The following is a 14,623-nucleotide window of genomic DNA, read 5'->3' on the forward strand; positions in this document are numbered from 1 at the left end:
CTTTTCACCTGGGTGGTGTGAGATTGTCATGCTGATGAAGGTCAGGCTCTTTGGCTGCCTGACACCTAGCCGTAGCCCTGCGTACAGTATGCAGTGTTCAACTTCCCTCGTGGGCTTTGCCTGTTGATTCTCAAGGATATGCTGCTAAGTAAGAAATGGGTGGGGCAGAGGTGTAAAGGAGAGTTTAGCCTCTCGTCAGTCAAAGGAGTGATGGTGGTTTGAATTGGGGTGAATTAAGTGGTACTGATAAGCTGGCAGGTGGAGCAGAAACCTTGTAAAACTGCCTGTCACACCTGCTGAGGCCACACCAGCCCACATGTGTTGGCAGGCTTCAGCTATTTGTTCCCTGGCCAGTTTTACCGTCTTACCCCAAAGACATTTGTCATAATTTTAGAGCACTCTGGATTCACAATAGCTGAGAACTAAGATGAAACAGAGGTGACGCTACATGTCAAAGCCAGACCCAGTCCTAGCCCCTGCCTTCGGCCTTGCCTTGCCTAACCCGTTCTTCAGAGCATATCTCTGGATGTTCCATTGCCATTGCTCTCCCTCGCTTAGATTGCCACAGAATTGCCTCAGGAGACTTGTCGCCTTGTAACTGGGACCTGCCATGCAGTTCTTGTTTTGCCTTTTGCAGCAGTAAAGGACCTCTCTGCCCTTTTCCTCTGACAAGCAGCCTGCTTGCTTTAGCTCTAGGGAGCCCTTCAGCTTCTCTTTTTGGATACGATTTCCAATTTGTCCCCATCCTGGGTACCCCTTTAGTTACAGGTTCTCACTGTGGTCTTCCAGGCCAAAACAGCTGTCCAGCCTGGTTGTGCAAAAAGAACAACGACTTTAGTGATCAGACCACTTGCTCTACCAGAACCTTTTCTTCCTACCTCCCACTGCTCCTATCTTCTCCAATAGTGTTTCTATCCTTTTCCCCAATCCTACTCCCAGGTAAAAGCTAGTAGTTGAAGTGTGAGTTTCCTGTTTGAAGGGAAGCCTGATGGTGCCCTCAGGGTAGCTAACCCACTCAGAGACTAGGCTGTGTTTAATAGAATAGTTCCATGAGCTGGAATCAGTGGAAAAACTGATCTGTAGATGGGAAAGTCATTAACAATCCAGGAAGGGAAAGATTCTTGAGGCATTTAAATACCAGCCAAGCTACTTTTTTGGGTTTTTGAGACAAGCTCTCACTGTGTAGTTCAGACTGGCCTTTTTTTTTTTTTTTTTTTTTTTTTGTACTGGGATTGAACTCTCAACCTTGTGCTTGCCAGGGAGATTCTTACACCACTGAGCTAAATCCCTGGCCCTCAGACAGGCCTTGAACTCACTATGTAGTCCAGGTGGGCCTTGAACTCAGGGATTCTCCTGCCTCTGCCTCCCAAGTGCTGAGATTTCAGGCATGTACCACCTTGCCTGGCACTAAGGTACTTTAAAGTTGGGAAGTGAGATGTGGAGGCTTTGTAAATATGAACACTCATGTAGCCAAACATCCCAGTATGGTAGGTTGAGCCCCAGCTTCAGAATGCAGAATTTTATAGCATGTTCTCCAAATTTTTAATACCCTTCAAGAGGGGTTGGGTCTAGGCCCTCTCCCTTGAATATGGGTTGTGATTGCTTAACTAATAGAAAGTGGTGGAAATGATGCTGTGCCAGTTTTCAGATTCAGATTTTAATGGTGCCTGCAGTTTCCACTTCTATGTCACAAGTTGGTAAGGCTTGGAGCCTAGCCAGCATGCCATGAAAAGGCCTGAGCAGCCACTTGGCAAGGCCATGAGCAGGTACTTCAGCCAACAGCCCTCACTAAGATTCCAGCCAACACCCAGTGCCAACTGCTAAATGTCTTCCAGTCGTGGAGCTGGTGACTCCAGCCCCCAGCGCTTAAGTTTCACCAGCTAAGACCCAGGTACAGGGAAGCAGAACCATCTTTTCTGTGTTCTTTGCAAATTCTAACCACAGAATCCATGAGTACAAGATGGTGGTGGTTTACACCACCAAGTCTAGAGGGGATTGTTGTCTTGCCATGATAACTGAAACAGAATGTAAGATTAATGTGACTCCAAAGTTTATACATCTTTATCTGTTAAATTATTTAAGTAGCTCCTCTGAAATGTAATGGTGAGTTAGTAAGCTTTAAAATATTTACTAATTAATGATAGTCCAAAATACTTTTTTGCTCTACAAGGTTTTAAAGCCAGAAACATATTTAAATCATGTGTTAGCACTTTCTGAAGTTCTAGGTGACAGTTGTTTTGATACATACTTTTACCAATTTAGGTAACTTGCAGAACATGGGAATCCGTAAAGTACTTGGCATTTAGTACTTTGCATTCAGAATCCACTGGACTTCTTCATTCAGAAAACTTGGAAGTGGGTCAGAGAATTATTTCCAGGGACAGATGGCAGCATTCTGATAAGGGACATGCACCGGGCCCCCAAAGCCAGCACATCCTAAGTATGTAAGCTTCAGTTGCATTCATGACCTATGTGTTTGCCTCTGTGCCCCCAAGCTACCGATCATATTAAAGGAACCATGACACTTGGGACACAAAACAAATACCTACCAGTGACACTTAACAAAACCTAGCTTTATTTTTGTCTTTAAAAGTTGGAAATGGGGCTGGGGATTTAGCTCAGCGGCATAAGCTCCTGCCTTGCAAGCAGGCAGTCGTGAGTTGGCTCCCCGGTACCGATAAAAAGGAAAAAGACAAGAAAAAAAAAGTTGGAAATGACCATTCTTTCACATGGCCGTAGATGTGTTATCACCCAAGGTCTCCTGCCACACTGTGAGCTCAGCTCTGCCTCTGTTGGCTGACACAGGAGCAGGCCAGGATGGACTGCAGCCCAGCTCAGTTCAGGTGAATCCACGAAGACCTCTGGCCAACGTAATATTGACAATCAATGCCTTTCAAGAGGCTGGTACTTCTGTGCCAGTACTGTTAGCTCCACTCAATAATTATTTTGTTTACAATACTTTTCAATAAGGCTTTATGTTCTTTAACACCTGTTATGGGTTAAGAACGGGTGGTCAACTTAACACCAGCTGATTTAAATCAGCATGGTGCTGAGCATAGATGTTCCACCTGAGGAAAGTTGCCAGCATGAATAGAGACATGGAGAAGGAGAAGCAAGGTGTGGCTTCTCCTACATGTTGCTGTTAGAGTCACTGGTTCTCCTGGAGGAGCTCGTCATGACTAGCTCCCCAGTGTGAGTTCAACCATTGTCATTGGAAGAGCTCGGGACCTTGTTGGTGAGAGTGGCCGTGGTTCACTTTGGGGGAGTTCTGGTCCTTATATCGAGCATAGCTTCCTGGCTCTGAAGGGGAAGATATGTGCTGTTTAATCTCCTTAATTAATGTCCTTAATCAGGATAAACTTGTCATTCTGGCTTTCTGGCATGTACTTGACTGTTGTTATTGTCAGTGGAGCTTGGGACCTCCATGTCGCTGAAGATGGCTGTGATGTTTTTCAGCACTGATCTTTATTATGAGTGTGACTTTTGGCTTCAGTGTAGAACCCTCAACCTACCAGCACAGCTCCTTCACCCCGCTGGCATAGACTTTCTAGCTTTCACCGCTGACCTTTGGGCCTTCCCAGCACGGATCCGTAAAACAGACTGGTGTGAACCCTTCTTGTGAACTCTAGACCTCCAGTTGGACTCATGGGAGGCATTGTCATGGGCTCTAGGTTTTCATCTGGACTCATGCAGGACACTGCTGTGGGTTTCAGGCCCTTGGCTGAATATTCTGAGTCTTTAGTATTGTGGACAGATTTCCTGCATTTTCTTGTGTTTTACTCTGGGTGATCATCATAAAATAATATTATACATTCTGAGTCCTGATTCTAATCATGCCCTCTCAATCCTGACTACAACTGTGCCTATAGTTGTCCTGAGTTCTTCCAGAGGTAGTAGTTGATGTCATCTGTTAAATTAACAAGGTGGAAAAATTTCTTGCCATATTTTTAAGAAAATCTTTAGCACCCTATCTTTGAACCCCTGGATTCTTAACCCAGAGGTCACAGCAGGAAAGAAGAACACGCACTTCGATGTGACAGGAGACAGTGGCAGGAGGGGGAAAGTTCCTTTGCACAGGTAAGCATTCGGAAGTCTTCCTTGAGCTCCAGACCCTTCCCTAGACCAAGATGAAATACAGACTTTCCTTATTCAGTGACAGAGTGCAGTCCCAGGGACTAGGCCTTTAAATGAATTTGTCCCTACATGAGGAATTGTATATGATATATACAACATTCAGAAAAAAGAAATGGCCAAAGAAATCTCCAGCTTGATAACCTTGCATTTATTTGCACAACTCTTGCACACATTACTGTAATGAACATAAAACTAGTATTGTACCATACAGTCAACAAAAATTACTGTATAAACAAGGTGCACTACATAAAAACAAAACAAAACAGGCTTTACAAACAAGCCCCTCATTAAAAAAAAGAAAGGAACAACACACTTTGGTCATAGGTCTGAACAGTCGCTAAACATGTAGGTCATGAAATAGGGAATATCTGTATCACAATCTCTGAACAATTCATGGTACAGGTCACTCGATTTACTGCAGATTTACTGAATCCCTGAGTGTATGCTGCATCTGGACAACATGGAGAAACAGAACCGAAGATCTGTGGTCAGGAAGGAACAGAGAAACAAGAGTAGAAATCTCCCCCGAGATAAAAGCAGGGAAACTACAGTAGATATCAGTGTGCACGGAAGCCCATGCTCCGCGGAAACTGGGAGGCAAGCATTTAACTTGATAGCGATCAGATGGAACAGGTTGACACCAAAACACTGTCCTGCACTGTTGCAGTAACCCCTCTGAGTCCTGCGAACAAGGGAGGCGGCCTGGCCTGGAGACGGAGAGACCCAGTCCACGCCCAGCCCTTCCATGGCTGGGGCAGAGGACTGCTGTTTGTTGATACCACCTTGTAATTCAATTCTTATTTTTTAACTGTGTGGGAGAAGCAGCTCAGCAATCTGGATAATATTGTGGCTTCTGATGCTAAAATTTGTCAGGGCTTAAATCCAACTTCACTATAGTGGCTTTTTTTTTTTTTTTTTTTTTTTTTTTTACCCTGGCATGTTATTTCCTTCATAAAGTGTTTGTTAAATGTAGAGCTACTATGTGAATCACTTGAATTTAGCATATAGTATATACACTGTCCCCTCTAGTTACATTACTGTGATAAAAGATAAGTGTGATTACAAGCCTTTTCCACAACATCTCAAATGTGTAAAAATAAATGCAGCAATGATGAAGCTCAGACGGCCAGGACCACGCTTCATTTTCCTCTATAATTTCAAGCTATTCTCCAGGCCTGCTGGTGGAAAATTTAACTCCTGACTCTTGCAGCTTCCTCCATTTTCCCTGAGGTTGTCTCAGGTGTCAAGTGCCGGGCACATGAGGGCGGGAGGCAGCCTCTGGTCCTCTGCCCACGCAGCATGAGCCCCACGGCTGCTGTGCCAGATGTGGCCATAGGAATCTGCCCTGCCTCACCACCAGCGCCGCCCCCCTCACACTTCCCAGACTCTGCCCCGTTCCCCACAGGATGGGGCCTCTTCTGGCTCATGGGATAAGCTCTCCTCTCTTCCCTGGCTTCTTGCAAACATTTTATCTGAACCACGAGTTCCCTCGGATTCCATAAGGAGGCTGGTGTTTGAACCTAAAATCCAGAGAGGCGCCAATGCTGTCTGCTTTTCTCCCAGCCCCAGGCACGACCCTGCCAAGGTCACATGTTTTTCTCAGAGACAGCTCTGCTGGAAAGGAAGGCAGAGAAGAAATGCTGGGATTTATGACCTCAAAAAATTCCTGAATATTTATAGCCATGCAATTTGCTCTGAGATGAGGCCCTCCAGGACCCTGAGGTTTGTCAAATTGTCTATGAGGATTTCTGTCTGTATCTGACCCAGGGGGAGGAACAGGGCTGTCCAAGGTGGAGGTGGTTGCTTCCCTGACTGAGGCCTCTGGCAGAAACAGCTCCTGAACTGAGTCTGCTGTACCACAGGTGGGGAGGTGGACAGTCACTCAGCCCACCGGGAAGGTACCAGTGAAGGTCGTGACGTTGTGTGTTGTCAGATCTTCCACACAAGCTCCGAAGAAAACTGATCGCAGTGTCCTGCAGAGAATGGGCTAAACACACAAGACACTCATACAAAAGGATGGTTCCCAGCCTTCACTGGGGCCTGAGCCAGGCCGGGCAGAACATCCACCTGCAGTGCCAGACTGCATCCTTCCAGTCACCCTGGGAAGCAGACAGCATCATCGCTGCTGGGGTTTATCTGTGTGGGAGGTGAAGTTGTTCCATGTAAGTTTGCCAAGCGCTGCAATTGCAGCTGTTTCTGAGCTCATAGGCAGCAGGGACTTCACCAAGAACTGCCCAGTAAGAAGTGACCACTGGGGCTGGGGATTTAGCTCAGCGGCATAAGCGCCTGCCTTGCAAGCAGGCAGTCGTGAGTTCGATCCCCAGTACCGATAAGGAAAAAGACAAAAAAAAAAAAAGAAGTGACCAGACATGCATCATCCTGCCTCTACCCTCCGGCCAGTGAGCAGCAATGCGGGCCTCCTGACACAGGGCTTCTATTCGCTAGGCTGACTGGCCTCTTGGGTATCTGGAGCTAAAATTCAGGAATAGACAACAAGTTCTAAGAAACGACATGGGCCTCACAAACACCAAAACAGCAAACGATCTATGGAAGACCATGTGGTGTTGAAAGAAAAATAACATAAACCAGTGGAGACATCAAAAAACAGAAGCAAGGAGTAGACTTATTTATAAGAATTGTATGACACCATTTCCTGATCATTTTGAAATAGTTAAAGAAACAGCCTGATCAATAAATAGCCTGCAGCCATCTGGCTCTCCACTTAAAGTGGAACACAGATGTTTTACACCGCTTCTAGATGAAGAGTGTTTATTGATTTGGGTATGGTGCCATACTCGTTTTTCAATCAGATTTTATTGGGACATTTTAGATATACATAATGGTCACATCCACCACAGAGAATGTGTACCTGACTCTAACCTGTACATGTAAAACTTGATTTCTTTTTCTTCCCATTTCTCTATTCTCCCTTCAGCCCTTCCCTATTTACAAAAGTTTGTTTCCATTTTTCTTCTTTTCTTGTGAGTTATTTATTTGCTTTTTATCTTTTTGAGACAAAGTTTCACTGTGCAGTTCAGGTTGGCCTTGCACTCACCTTGTCTCCCAGGCTGGTCTCAAACTCACAGCAGTTCTCCTGCCTCAGCCTCCCGAATATTGGGATTACAGTCCTGTGGAATTTTTTTTAACTTTCCCCTTTTTTCTTTTCTCGCTTCCTCTTCCCTTTTTTCCCTCCCCATTTGAACAGTTTCTTCCTATTTCACAATATCTATTACATCTTTTGGTCCTTATTTTATACTTTCAGTTTCTCACACCACAGAAACAATGTGGTATTTACACATGTGTGTCTGATTTATTTCACTTAAAAGGCCATAATCTTGTAATCCCAGATGCTCAGGAAGTTGAGGCAGGAGGATTGCAAGTTTGAGGCCAGCCTGAGGAACTAAGACCTTGTCTCAAAATAAATAACCAAAAAAAAAGGAAATTAAGATGTAGCCCGGTGGCAAAGTGCCCCTAGGTTTATACCCCAGCACCACAAAAAATATTCATTTGCTAAGAATAAATTCTCCATAGAGTTAACCATAAATACAAAGCACTAAAAATATCCTTATAATCTTAGCTTTCCTAGACATACAAAATCCAAAATGGTAAAGTGCAAAATTGACGGCTTGTATCTAAAAACTAAAATGGTGATTCTTTCTCAGTCTACACTGTTTGGATTTTACTAATGGAAGCTTACTAAGGGAACAATGGTGGTTTACAAAATTGAAGAAACACTGAGAATCTTGGCGAGACCTTTGTGCCATGACTTTTAATTTCATGAATAAATTCTAAGCTCCCTGTCTGTACTTTGTGCAGCTATTAATCAAAAATGGAGACTCTTCCTGCCGGGCTTAGCATCACCCTGTGCAGGCGCCCAGGCCCGGCCCCTGCCCACATTTGCGGAGAGTCTGGCTGTGGCAGCCCTGCCCTCCTGGGGCACTAGGTTGTCCGGGAAGGAAGTGCTCATGCTGAGACAGCTTGCTGGAGGTGGTGGGGTTGCGGAGGAAGTAGGAGCTGCATAGGTGAGAGGCAGAGTCTTCCCGACTGGACAGGCTATGGCCAGCAGCCCCAAGTGCTCTAGGAGACCGGTGCCCACTTGGCCAGGCTGGGCCACTCTGAAGTGAGTCAGCTCTGCTCAGGTCTCACACCTGCCCAGTGGACACAGGAGCGCACAAGGTGACACATGTGCAGGCAGAGGCTGTGGGCCCTGAGAAGGACAGAGGGACAGACAGACAAGGCCCCGTGGGGCAGATGCTCAGAGGCCCTGTTGGTTAGGTGCTATGAAGGCTGGCTCAGCAGGCCTGGGAACGCATGAGGTGACAGTTGCCTGAGAGCCAAATTGACTTAGTGAACACCGCAGATTTGGACGCGATGAATGCTTCTTTAATTTCATTTTTTTTTTTTCCTTTCAGGACTGAGGAAGGAACCCAGAGCCTCACGCATGCTAGGCAAGTGCGGGGCGCTAAGCCACATCCTCTGTCCTCCAACGCTCATTTTTGACACAGCAAGTCAGAACTTAACAGACAACCCAGGACTGGGCCAGCTCTTCAGTTCCCACCACCCCTGCATGCAAATAGTCCTTAGGGTGATGGCAGGGCTCTGATACCCGTCACTACATGGGTAGCAGTGGCGCTCTGTGGAGGGACATCCACAGGACATGACTTGGAGCCAACCTCTGTGGGAAGAAAAGGCAGAACTTGTGGTAGAGGCCTTAACGGCCTCAAGGGGTCTCTTTCCACATCTTTCCAGGCCAAGATCAGCCTGTTCCTCCGTGTCACCTCCAAACTCAGCAAAGAGGCAAGAAGAGGAGGGACGCCAGGCAGGGAGGCGGGGCCAGGCCGAGGAGGGCCTTGATGTGAGGGCCCTGGGGCTGTGGGTGGGGAGGGGGCAATGCCCGTGTGACTGAGCTTCCCAGAGGTGACAGCTGCACTAAACCAAGGCGTGTGGGGAATGTGAGGCGAGTTCTTTAGTATCTGCTGCTTCCAGACAAATGATGTGAAGAAGATGGTGGTGGCGATGGGAGTATAATAGATGTCAGTTGGTCGGCACAGGAAGCCAGCAGAACATCCTGATGGGTAGAGGTGACAAAAGACCACAGGCGTCTGCTTTCGGCCTGAGCAGCTGGCAGTGGGTACAATGGGCCTAGAGGACAAGGGCGGGGAGCTTAGTGTGGGCATTCAGGAGCTATGCCCGTGCCACACGCCACAGATACGGGCCAAGTGACAGATTTAAACGTGGAACGGCTGACTGGAATAGTGTCAGAGGCCACCTCAGATGTGTGCTGGATCACGCTGGGCCTGCTCTCCACGGCCTCCTGCTGGCTTTGTTGCTTACAGGGTCTTCCTGTTCCTGAGTCCACTCATGTTCCCTCCTCCTGAGCAGGCAGGGGTGGGCGGAAGGGTCAGGGCTCCTTCCTCCTGAGCAGCCAGGTGTCCTCCCTCCCCAGAAAGGAGCTGTTTTTCAGCTGGCACCCGGTGCTCTGGTGGAGCCGTCACCCCAAGAAGCACAGCCCTTGGGAACAAAGCGAGACCTATCACTGCCACTTTAAGGGGGAGCTCTGTCCGCCTGTGTTTCTACCTGTAGGTCAGAGAGAAGGAAGTAGAGGTGGGCTGTGGGGAGCCTGCTGCTAACACCAACACTTCCTGCGGGGACAACAACGGCACACAGAGGATCTTGCCTGCGGCCACCAGCGCCTGGGCCTTGCTGGAGTGATGGCCCCAGCCCTGCTCTGGTCGCTGCTGACCCTCTGCATCTGTGCAGGTGAGTGAGGAGGCAGAGAGAGGCAGAGGCTGTGGGGCAGGGAGTGTGGGGACAGACGCTGCCCCTCAGCCTTCCTGCCCTGTTCCTCAGGAACCCCCGCCGTGTGGGTGCAAGTGCAGATGGTGGCCACCAAGCTCCTGTCCTTCACTGTCCACTGTGGCTTCCAAGGGTCTGGCTTCATCTCCCTGGTGACCGTGAGCTGGTGGGGGTCAAATGTTACCAGAAGAACCACGCTGGCTGTGCTGCACCCAGAACTTGGGGTTCGTCAGTGGGCTCCCGCCAGCCAGGCCCGCTGGTTAAACAAAAGCAGTGTCTCCCTCATCCTGGAGGGGGCTGAGGGGCAAAGCCCCCAGGCCAACACCACCTTCTGCTGCCAGTTTGTTTCCTTCCCCGAAGGCTCCCATGAGACCTGCGGGGACCCTCCAGCCAGCTCAGACCAAGGTGGGGCTGGAGAGAGGGGAAGGGATCAGGGAGGGTCTTGAGCCTGGCTACTTGGGTCTGACACCTCCGTCTGTCTCCAGGGCTTCCTGCCCCAACCCCAGCCCGCATTCTGCAGGCAGACCTGGCTGGGATCTTGGGGCCCACAGGGGTCCTTCTGTTTGGTTTCATCTTTGTCCTGCACCACCTGCGCCGGAGGAGGCATTGGTAAGACTGGACCCCGTCAAAGTGCCCAGGCCAGGGGTACCTGTGCGCTGCCTCTGACTGCTTCTGTCTCTCTCAGGTCCATTTCTAAGCTTCAGCGCCACTCCCTTGCCAGCAACCAGGCCCAGGTGATAAGGATAGGTGGCAGGGTAGGGGTGTGGGTGGAACCGGGCCAGCAGAGAAGTCTCATGTGGCCTCTTTTTCTCCCTCCTCCCTTCCTCCAAAGGCTGCTCTCCACCTCTCCTACCCCACCCCCACCTTCTGCCCAGCAGCTCTGGACTCGGCCCATCTCCACCAGCGACTATCCCAGTGGGCACCAGTCCCTGACCTTCCTGCACGCCAATCCCAAGTGCATGCCCCCCAGGCCTCCTCACTGCTCCCTGAACTCAGCAGCTTTGTGTATGTTGAGAACGGACTCTATGCTGGGGCAGGAGCAGAGCCTCCCCACACAGATGCCAGCCTCACCCCTTCTCCGCTCTCTGAGGCCACAGATGTGTACTTGGAAGTCTGACAGTGCAGACTACCGGACGGACGTCCACTCGGCTGTTTCCCATCTCAGGTCTCTGAGACTTCCTGTGCTGGCACCCTCTGTCTTGTTTTGGCCCAAGGCCGCCAGTAAGTGTGCCCAAGCACGTGGGGATGTGGTCAGTGTGGACACCGGTGTGAGCGCACACAGTGACGAACGAAGCCTCATCCTGTGTGACTAGTTGTTTTGCACGCATCCCCAACCTGCCAGGCGATGCCAATAACTAAGTCAATAAATCAGTTCCTTGGTCTTGGTCTTGGGTCTGGGCTGGGAATTTTCTACTTTGAGAGATTAAGCATTGAGAGACAGATCCAACCCCTGGGGGGCAGAAGGCTGCTTAGAACCTGAGGCCCTCAGCTTGGCCCTGGGTCAAGAACCCAGTCTCCGGTCTCCCTCTGCACCTCCTGGGGGGTTCCTGGGCCTTTGGGACTGGAGAGGCAGCACTGGCCAGGGGATTTCCCAGCCCTGCAGGCCTTGCTGAGAGATGCCGGAGGTGAGAAGATGGGGTTGGAGGTTTGATGGTTCTACTCAAGTTGCGCTGCATGGCTGCTCTCCTGGGACAGCAGCAGGGGCAGCTGGGGCTCCCCCGAAAAGAGAGGTCCCTGTGGGCTGGGCAGGATGGCCTGAAATGGGGCTCTACTGTCCTCTCCCACAGACTTGGGATTCAGAGTGACAATGAGACCCTCCTCAAATCTCACAGCTGCTCCCCTTGGCTCCTCTCCACTACTAAGGCACTAGGCGCTGCTCCCTGTGGGCTACCAGGGGCAGACAGAGAGGTCCTTGCAGGTGTCGACTGCCAGCTATCCCATCCAAGTGCCAGACTGCTCTGTGCTTGAGTCAGGCACCCTCAGGTTCCTCAGACTTTGCCACAGGGGACAATAGTGAGGGCCCTGTGAGTTTGAGACTCTTTGGGAAAATAATAGGTTCATGGAGTGAGTGACACTAGCAGAGTGTCCCTTGGGCTTTGTGAGACTGCAGGGAGCCTCTGGACAGTGGCACTGCTAGCCTCCTCTGCCCGGCTCAGGAGAACCTAGCTAGAGGCTGAGTCCAACACGGAACTACCCAGCACTCTCCTCCCACTCAGACCTGCTCTCAGGGGGCCTTCCCAGGACCAGCCCACACAGCTTCTGGCTCCACACTGCACCCAAGCAGAGGGGTCTTCAGGGATGCTTGGGGCTGCCTGGCTTAGCCAGTACTCACCTCCACCTTCGAGATGCCCTCAGCCCAAGCCTGGTCAGCCCTCCCTCCAGGGATAGAGGCTCAAGGGAGGGAAGAGGAGGATGCTACAAGCCCCCTGAGGAAGTCCAGGGAAGCAGGCCAGGGCAGGAGAGAGCAGACTGGGACTCAGCTCTTCAGGGTCTCGTCTGAACCCAGCACAGGAGTGTGGGGCAATGAACTTGCAGTGTCTCTGGTGAAGGCTGAGAGACCCCCAGAAACCTTTGCTTCTCTGTATGTCCCTGGGCCATCATAGAATAGAGAAACATCCCATCTCCTGATCATGCTCCCACTCATTTAGGAGGACACAGCCAGCCGCTGCCTGTGATACAGCAAATCTAACACAGGGACCCAGAAAGTCTCCTTTAGCCATTGGCTCCCTACTGCCCAGCCTGAGTGCCAGAACCAGCAGCAGACAGAAGGGTGCCCAGAGCAGAGCTGGGCTGCCCAGTGCTCTGAGGTGCAGCTGGGCCACAGGCCTGATTCTGCAACCCTCTAAGGTTTTTTGTTTGTTTGTTTCAGTACTGAGGAATGAACCCAGGGAGTTTGCACTGAGCTACATCTCCAGCTCCTTTTTCATTTTTTCTTTTGAGGCAGGGCCTTGTCAAATTGCTAAGTCACTAACTGGGTATAGTGGTACACACTTGTAGTCCCAGCACTTGGGAGGCTGACGCAGGAAGAGCACCATGAGCTCAAGGCCAGCCTGGACTACAGACTGAGTTCAAGGCCAGCCTGCACTACATAGTGAGATCCCAACTCAAAAAAAAAAAAGTCACTAAGTTGCCCAGACTGGGATCCAACTTGAGATCCTCCTGCCTCAGCTTTCCAGAGTGCTGAGTTTATAGGCCTGTACCACCACTCCTAGCTACAAGCCTCTTTTTTAGGACTGTCTGTTCAGCATGTGCGGAAATTTGAGGCCTGAGACAAAGAGCTTACCAAGAAGACAGAACTGATCCCTCAGATCTGTTTCCTCTCCCTCTAGCTGCCCAGCATCCAGGGTGGACCCACGATATCCAGAAGGTTTCAGATGACAAGACCTAGGCCTAGCCCCCTGGGTCAATCGTAGTTGTGTGACCTGGCTAACCTCAGAGGCTTTCTTCACCCCCTGGGTACACACAGGTGACAGGTCTCAGGAGCAGGAAGGCTCCCTGGAAGGGTACTGGGCACCGCTGCTTGGACTGGCTTATTTAGGAGCAGCCCCTGCCTGGGAAGGAGAGGGGAACCCACAGAGGGTCACAGAGCAGGGAAACAAAAGGGCCTTAGGGGAAGGGCAGGAGACTGAACTCAAGACCAGACAAGGCTCACAGTGAGGCTTAAGCCAGGAGTGGTGGCTCAGGCCTGTAAACTCAGCAGTCTGGAAAGCTTGAGGCAGGAGGATCTCAAGTTTGAGCCCAGTTGGGCAACTTAGTGATTTTTTTTTTTTTTTGAGACAGGGTCTTACAGTGGGCAGAGGCTCTAGTCAGCTGTGGTAGCTGACACCAGTGAAGAGGCCCCAGACTGTCCCTGGAGGGCCAGAGTGTGTGAGCCCAAGGAGCTGGCTGTGGCAGGGACAGCTCTGGAGGTGGAGATGCTGAGAGTGGGAATAGACAGAGTGACCCCCTGCATCTGCAACCTGGGCTGCAAAGCGCCTGCCTACCCTCGCCACTGGGCTGGCCTAGGGCCTTTCTGGAGACCAGGACCAAGTTGGCCCCTAGATCTCCCCTGGCCATCACCAAGGACTGTTCCTTGACAGCCAGCTGCTCTTCTCCAAGGCACGATGGAGAACTGGCTCGCCTGCCTGCTGCCCCTAGCAGCCCCAGCTCTTCTTCCTCACTCCCCTGACCCTGCTCCAGAGATGTCCCCAGTCCCCATACTACTCAGGCCTGCTCCCCAATCACTGTCTGCTCCCTGTCCCCAGCCACTGGCACCCAGCCCGGGTGACCTCTGGCTCAGTCACCCACCCTCCTTTCCCACCCATTCTGAGAGGATGGGCCACAGCCCAGCCCCATCCTACCCTCTGAGTCACAATGGTCAATCCCTATCACATGCACAGCTATAGCCCCTCAGCTGCCGATAGCCTGTGCCAGTCCCCTCAACTTCCTGCCTCCAACCACAGGTGTCTCCAGGAGGCCAGTGGCAGGAACACACTCTTGGATTCAGAGGCTGGTGGATAGACAGTCACTCTGGGGGTCCCCACCATTGCCCAGTGCACTGTCCTCCAGGCCTCAACTTCAGCCCTGTGCCCTACCCCCAACTCACAAGGTGGCCAGGAGATGTCACAGTGCTGACAGGGTGTGACAGGCTGGGACATGCAAAACCCAAATCCACCCAGGGCATGTGCTCAGCCAGCAGGACCAGGGAGGCCAT

General features: G+C 50.7%; 1 protein-coding gene across 1 annotated transcript; it reads left to right on the forward strand.

Annotated features, from left to right (window-relative positions):
• Positions 1–8,555: 8,555 nt before the first annotated feature.
• Pvrig (PVR related immunoglobulin domain containing) lies at positions 8,556–11,317 on the forward strand. The gene is made up of 5 exons (XM_013152518.3): positions 8,556–9,894; positions 9,985–10,335; positions 10,416–10,539; positions 10,616–10,664; positions 10,763–11,317. Exons 1-5 carry the CDS (start codon positions 9,846–9,848, stop codon positions 11,045–11,047), a joined length of 858 nt encoding a protein of 285 aa, XP_013007972.2. The 5' UTR covers positions 8,556–9,845; the 3' UTR covers positions 11,048–11,317.
• Positions 11,318–14,623: the final 3,306 nt, after the last annotated feature.

Source organism: Cavia porcellus, unplaced genomic scaffold, assembly GCF_034190915.1.
Source record: "Cavia porcellus strain 051 isolate PalLab524CR breed Dunkin Hartley unplaced genomic scaffold, mCavPor4.1 scaffold_23, whole genome shotgun sequence".
NCBI lineage: Eukaryota > Metazoa > Chordata > Mammalia > Rodentia > Caviidae > Cavia > Cavia porcellus.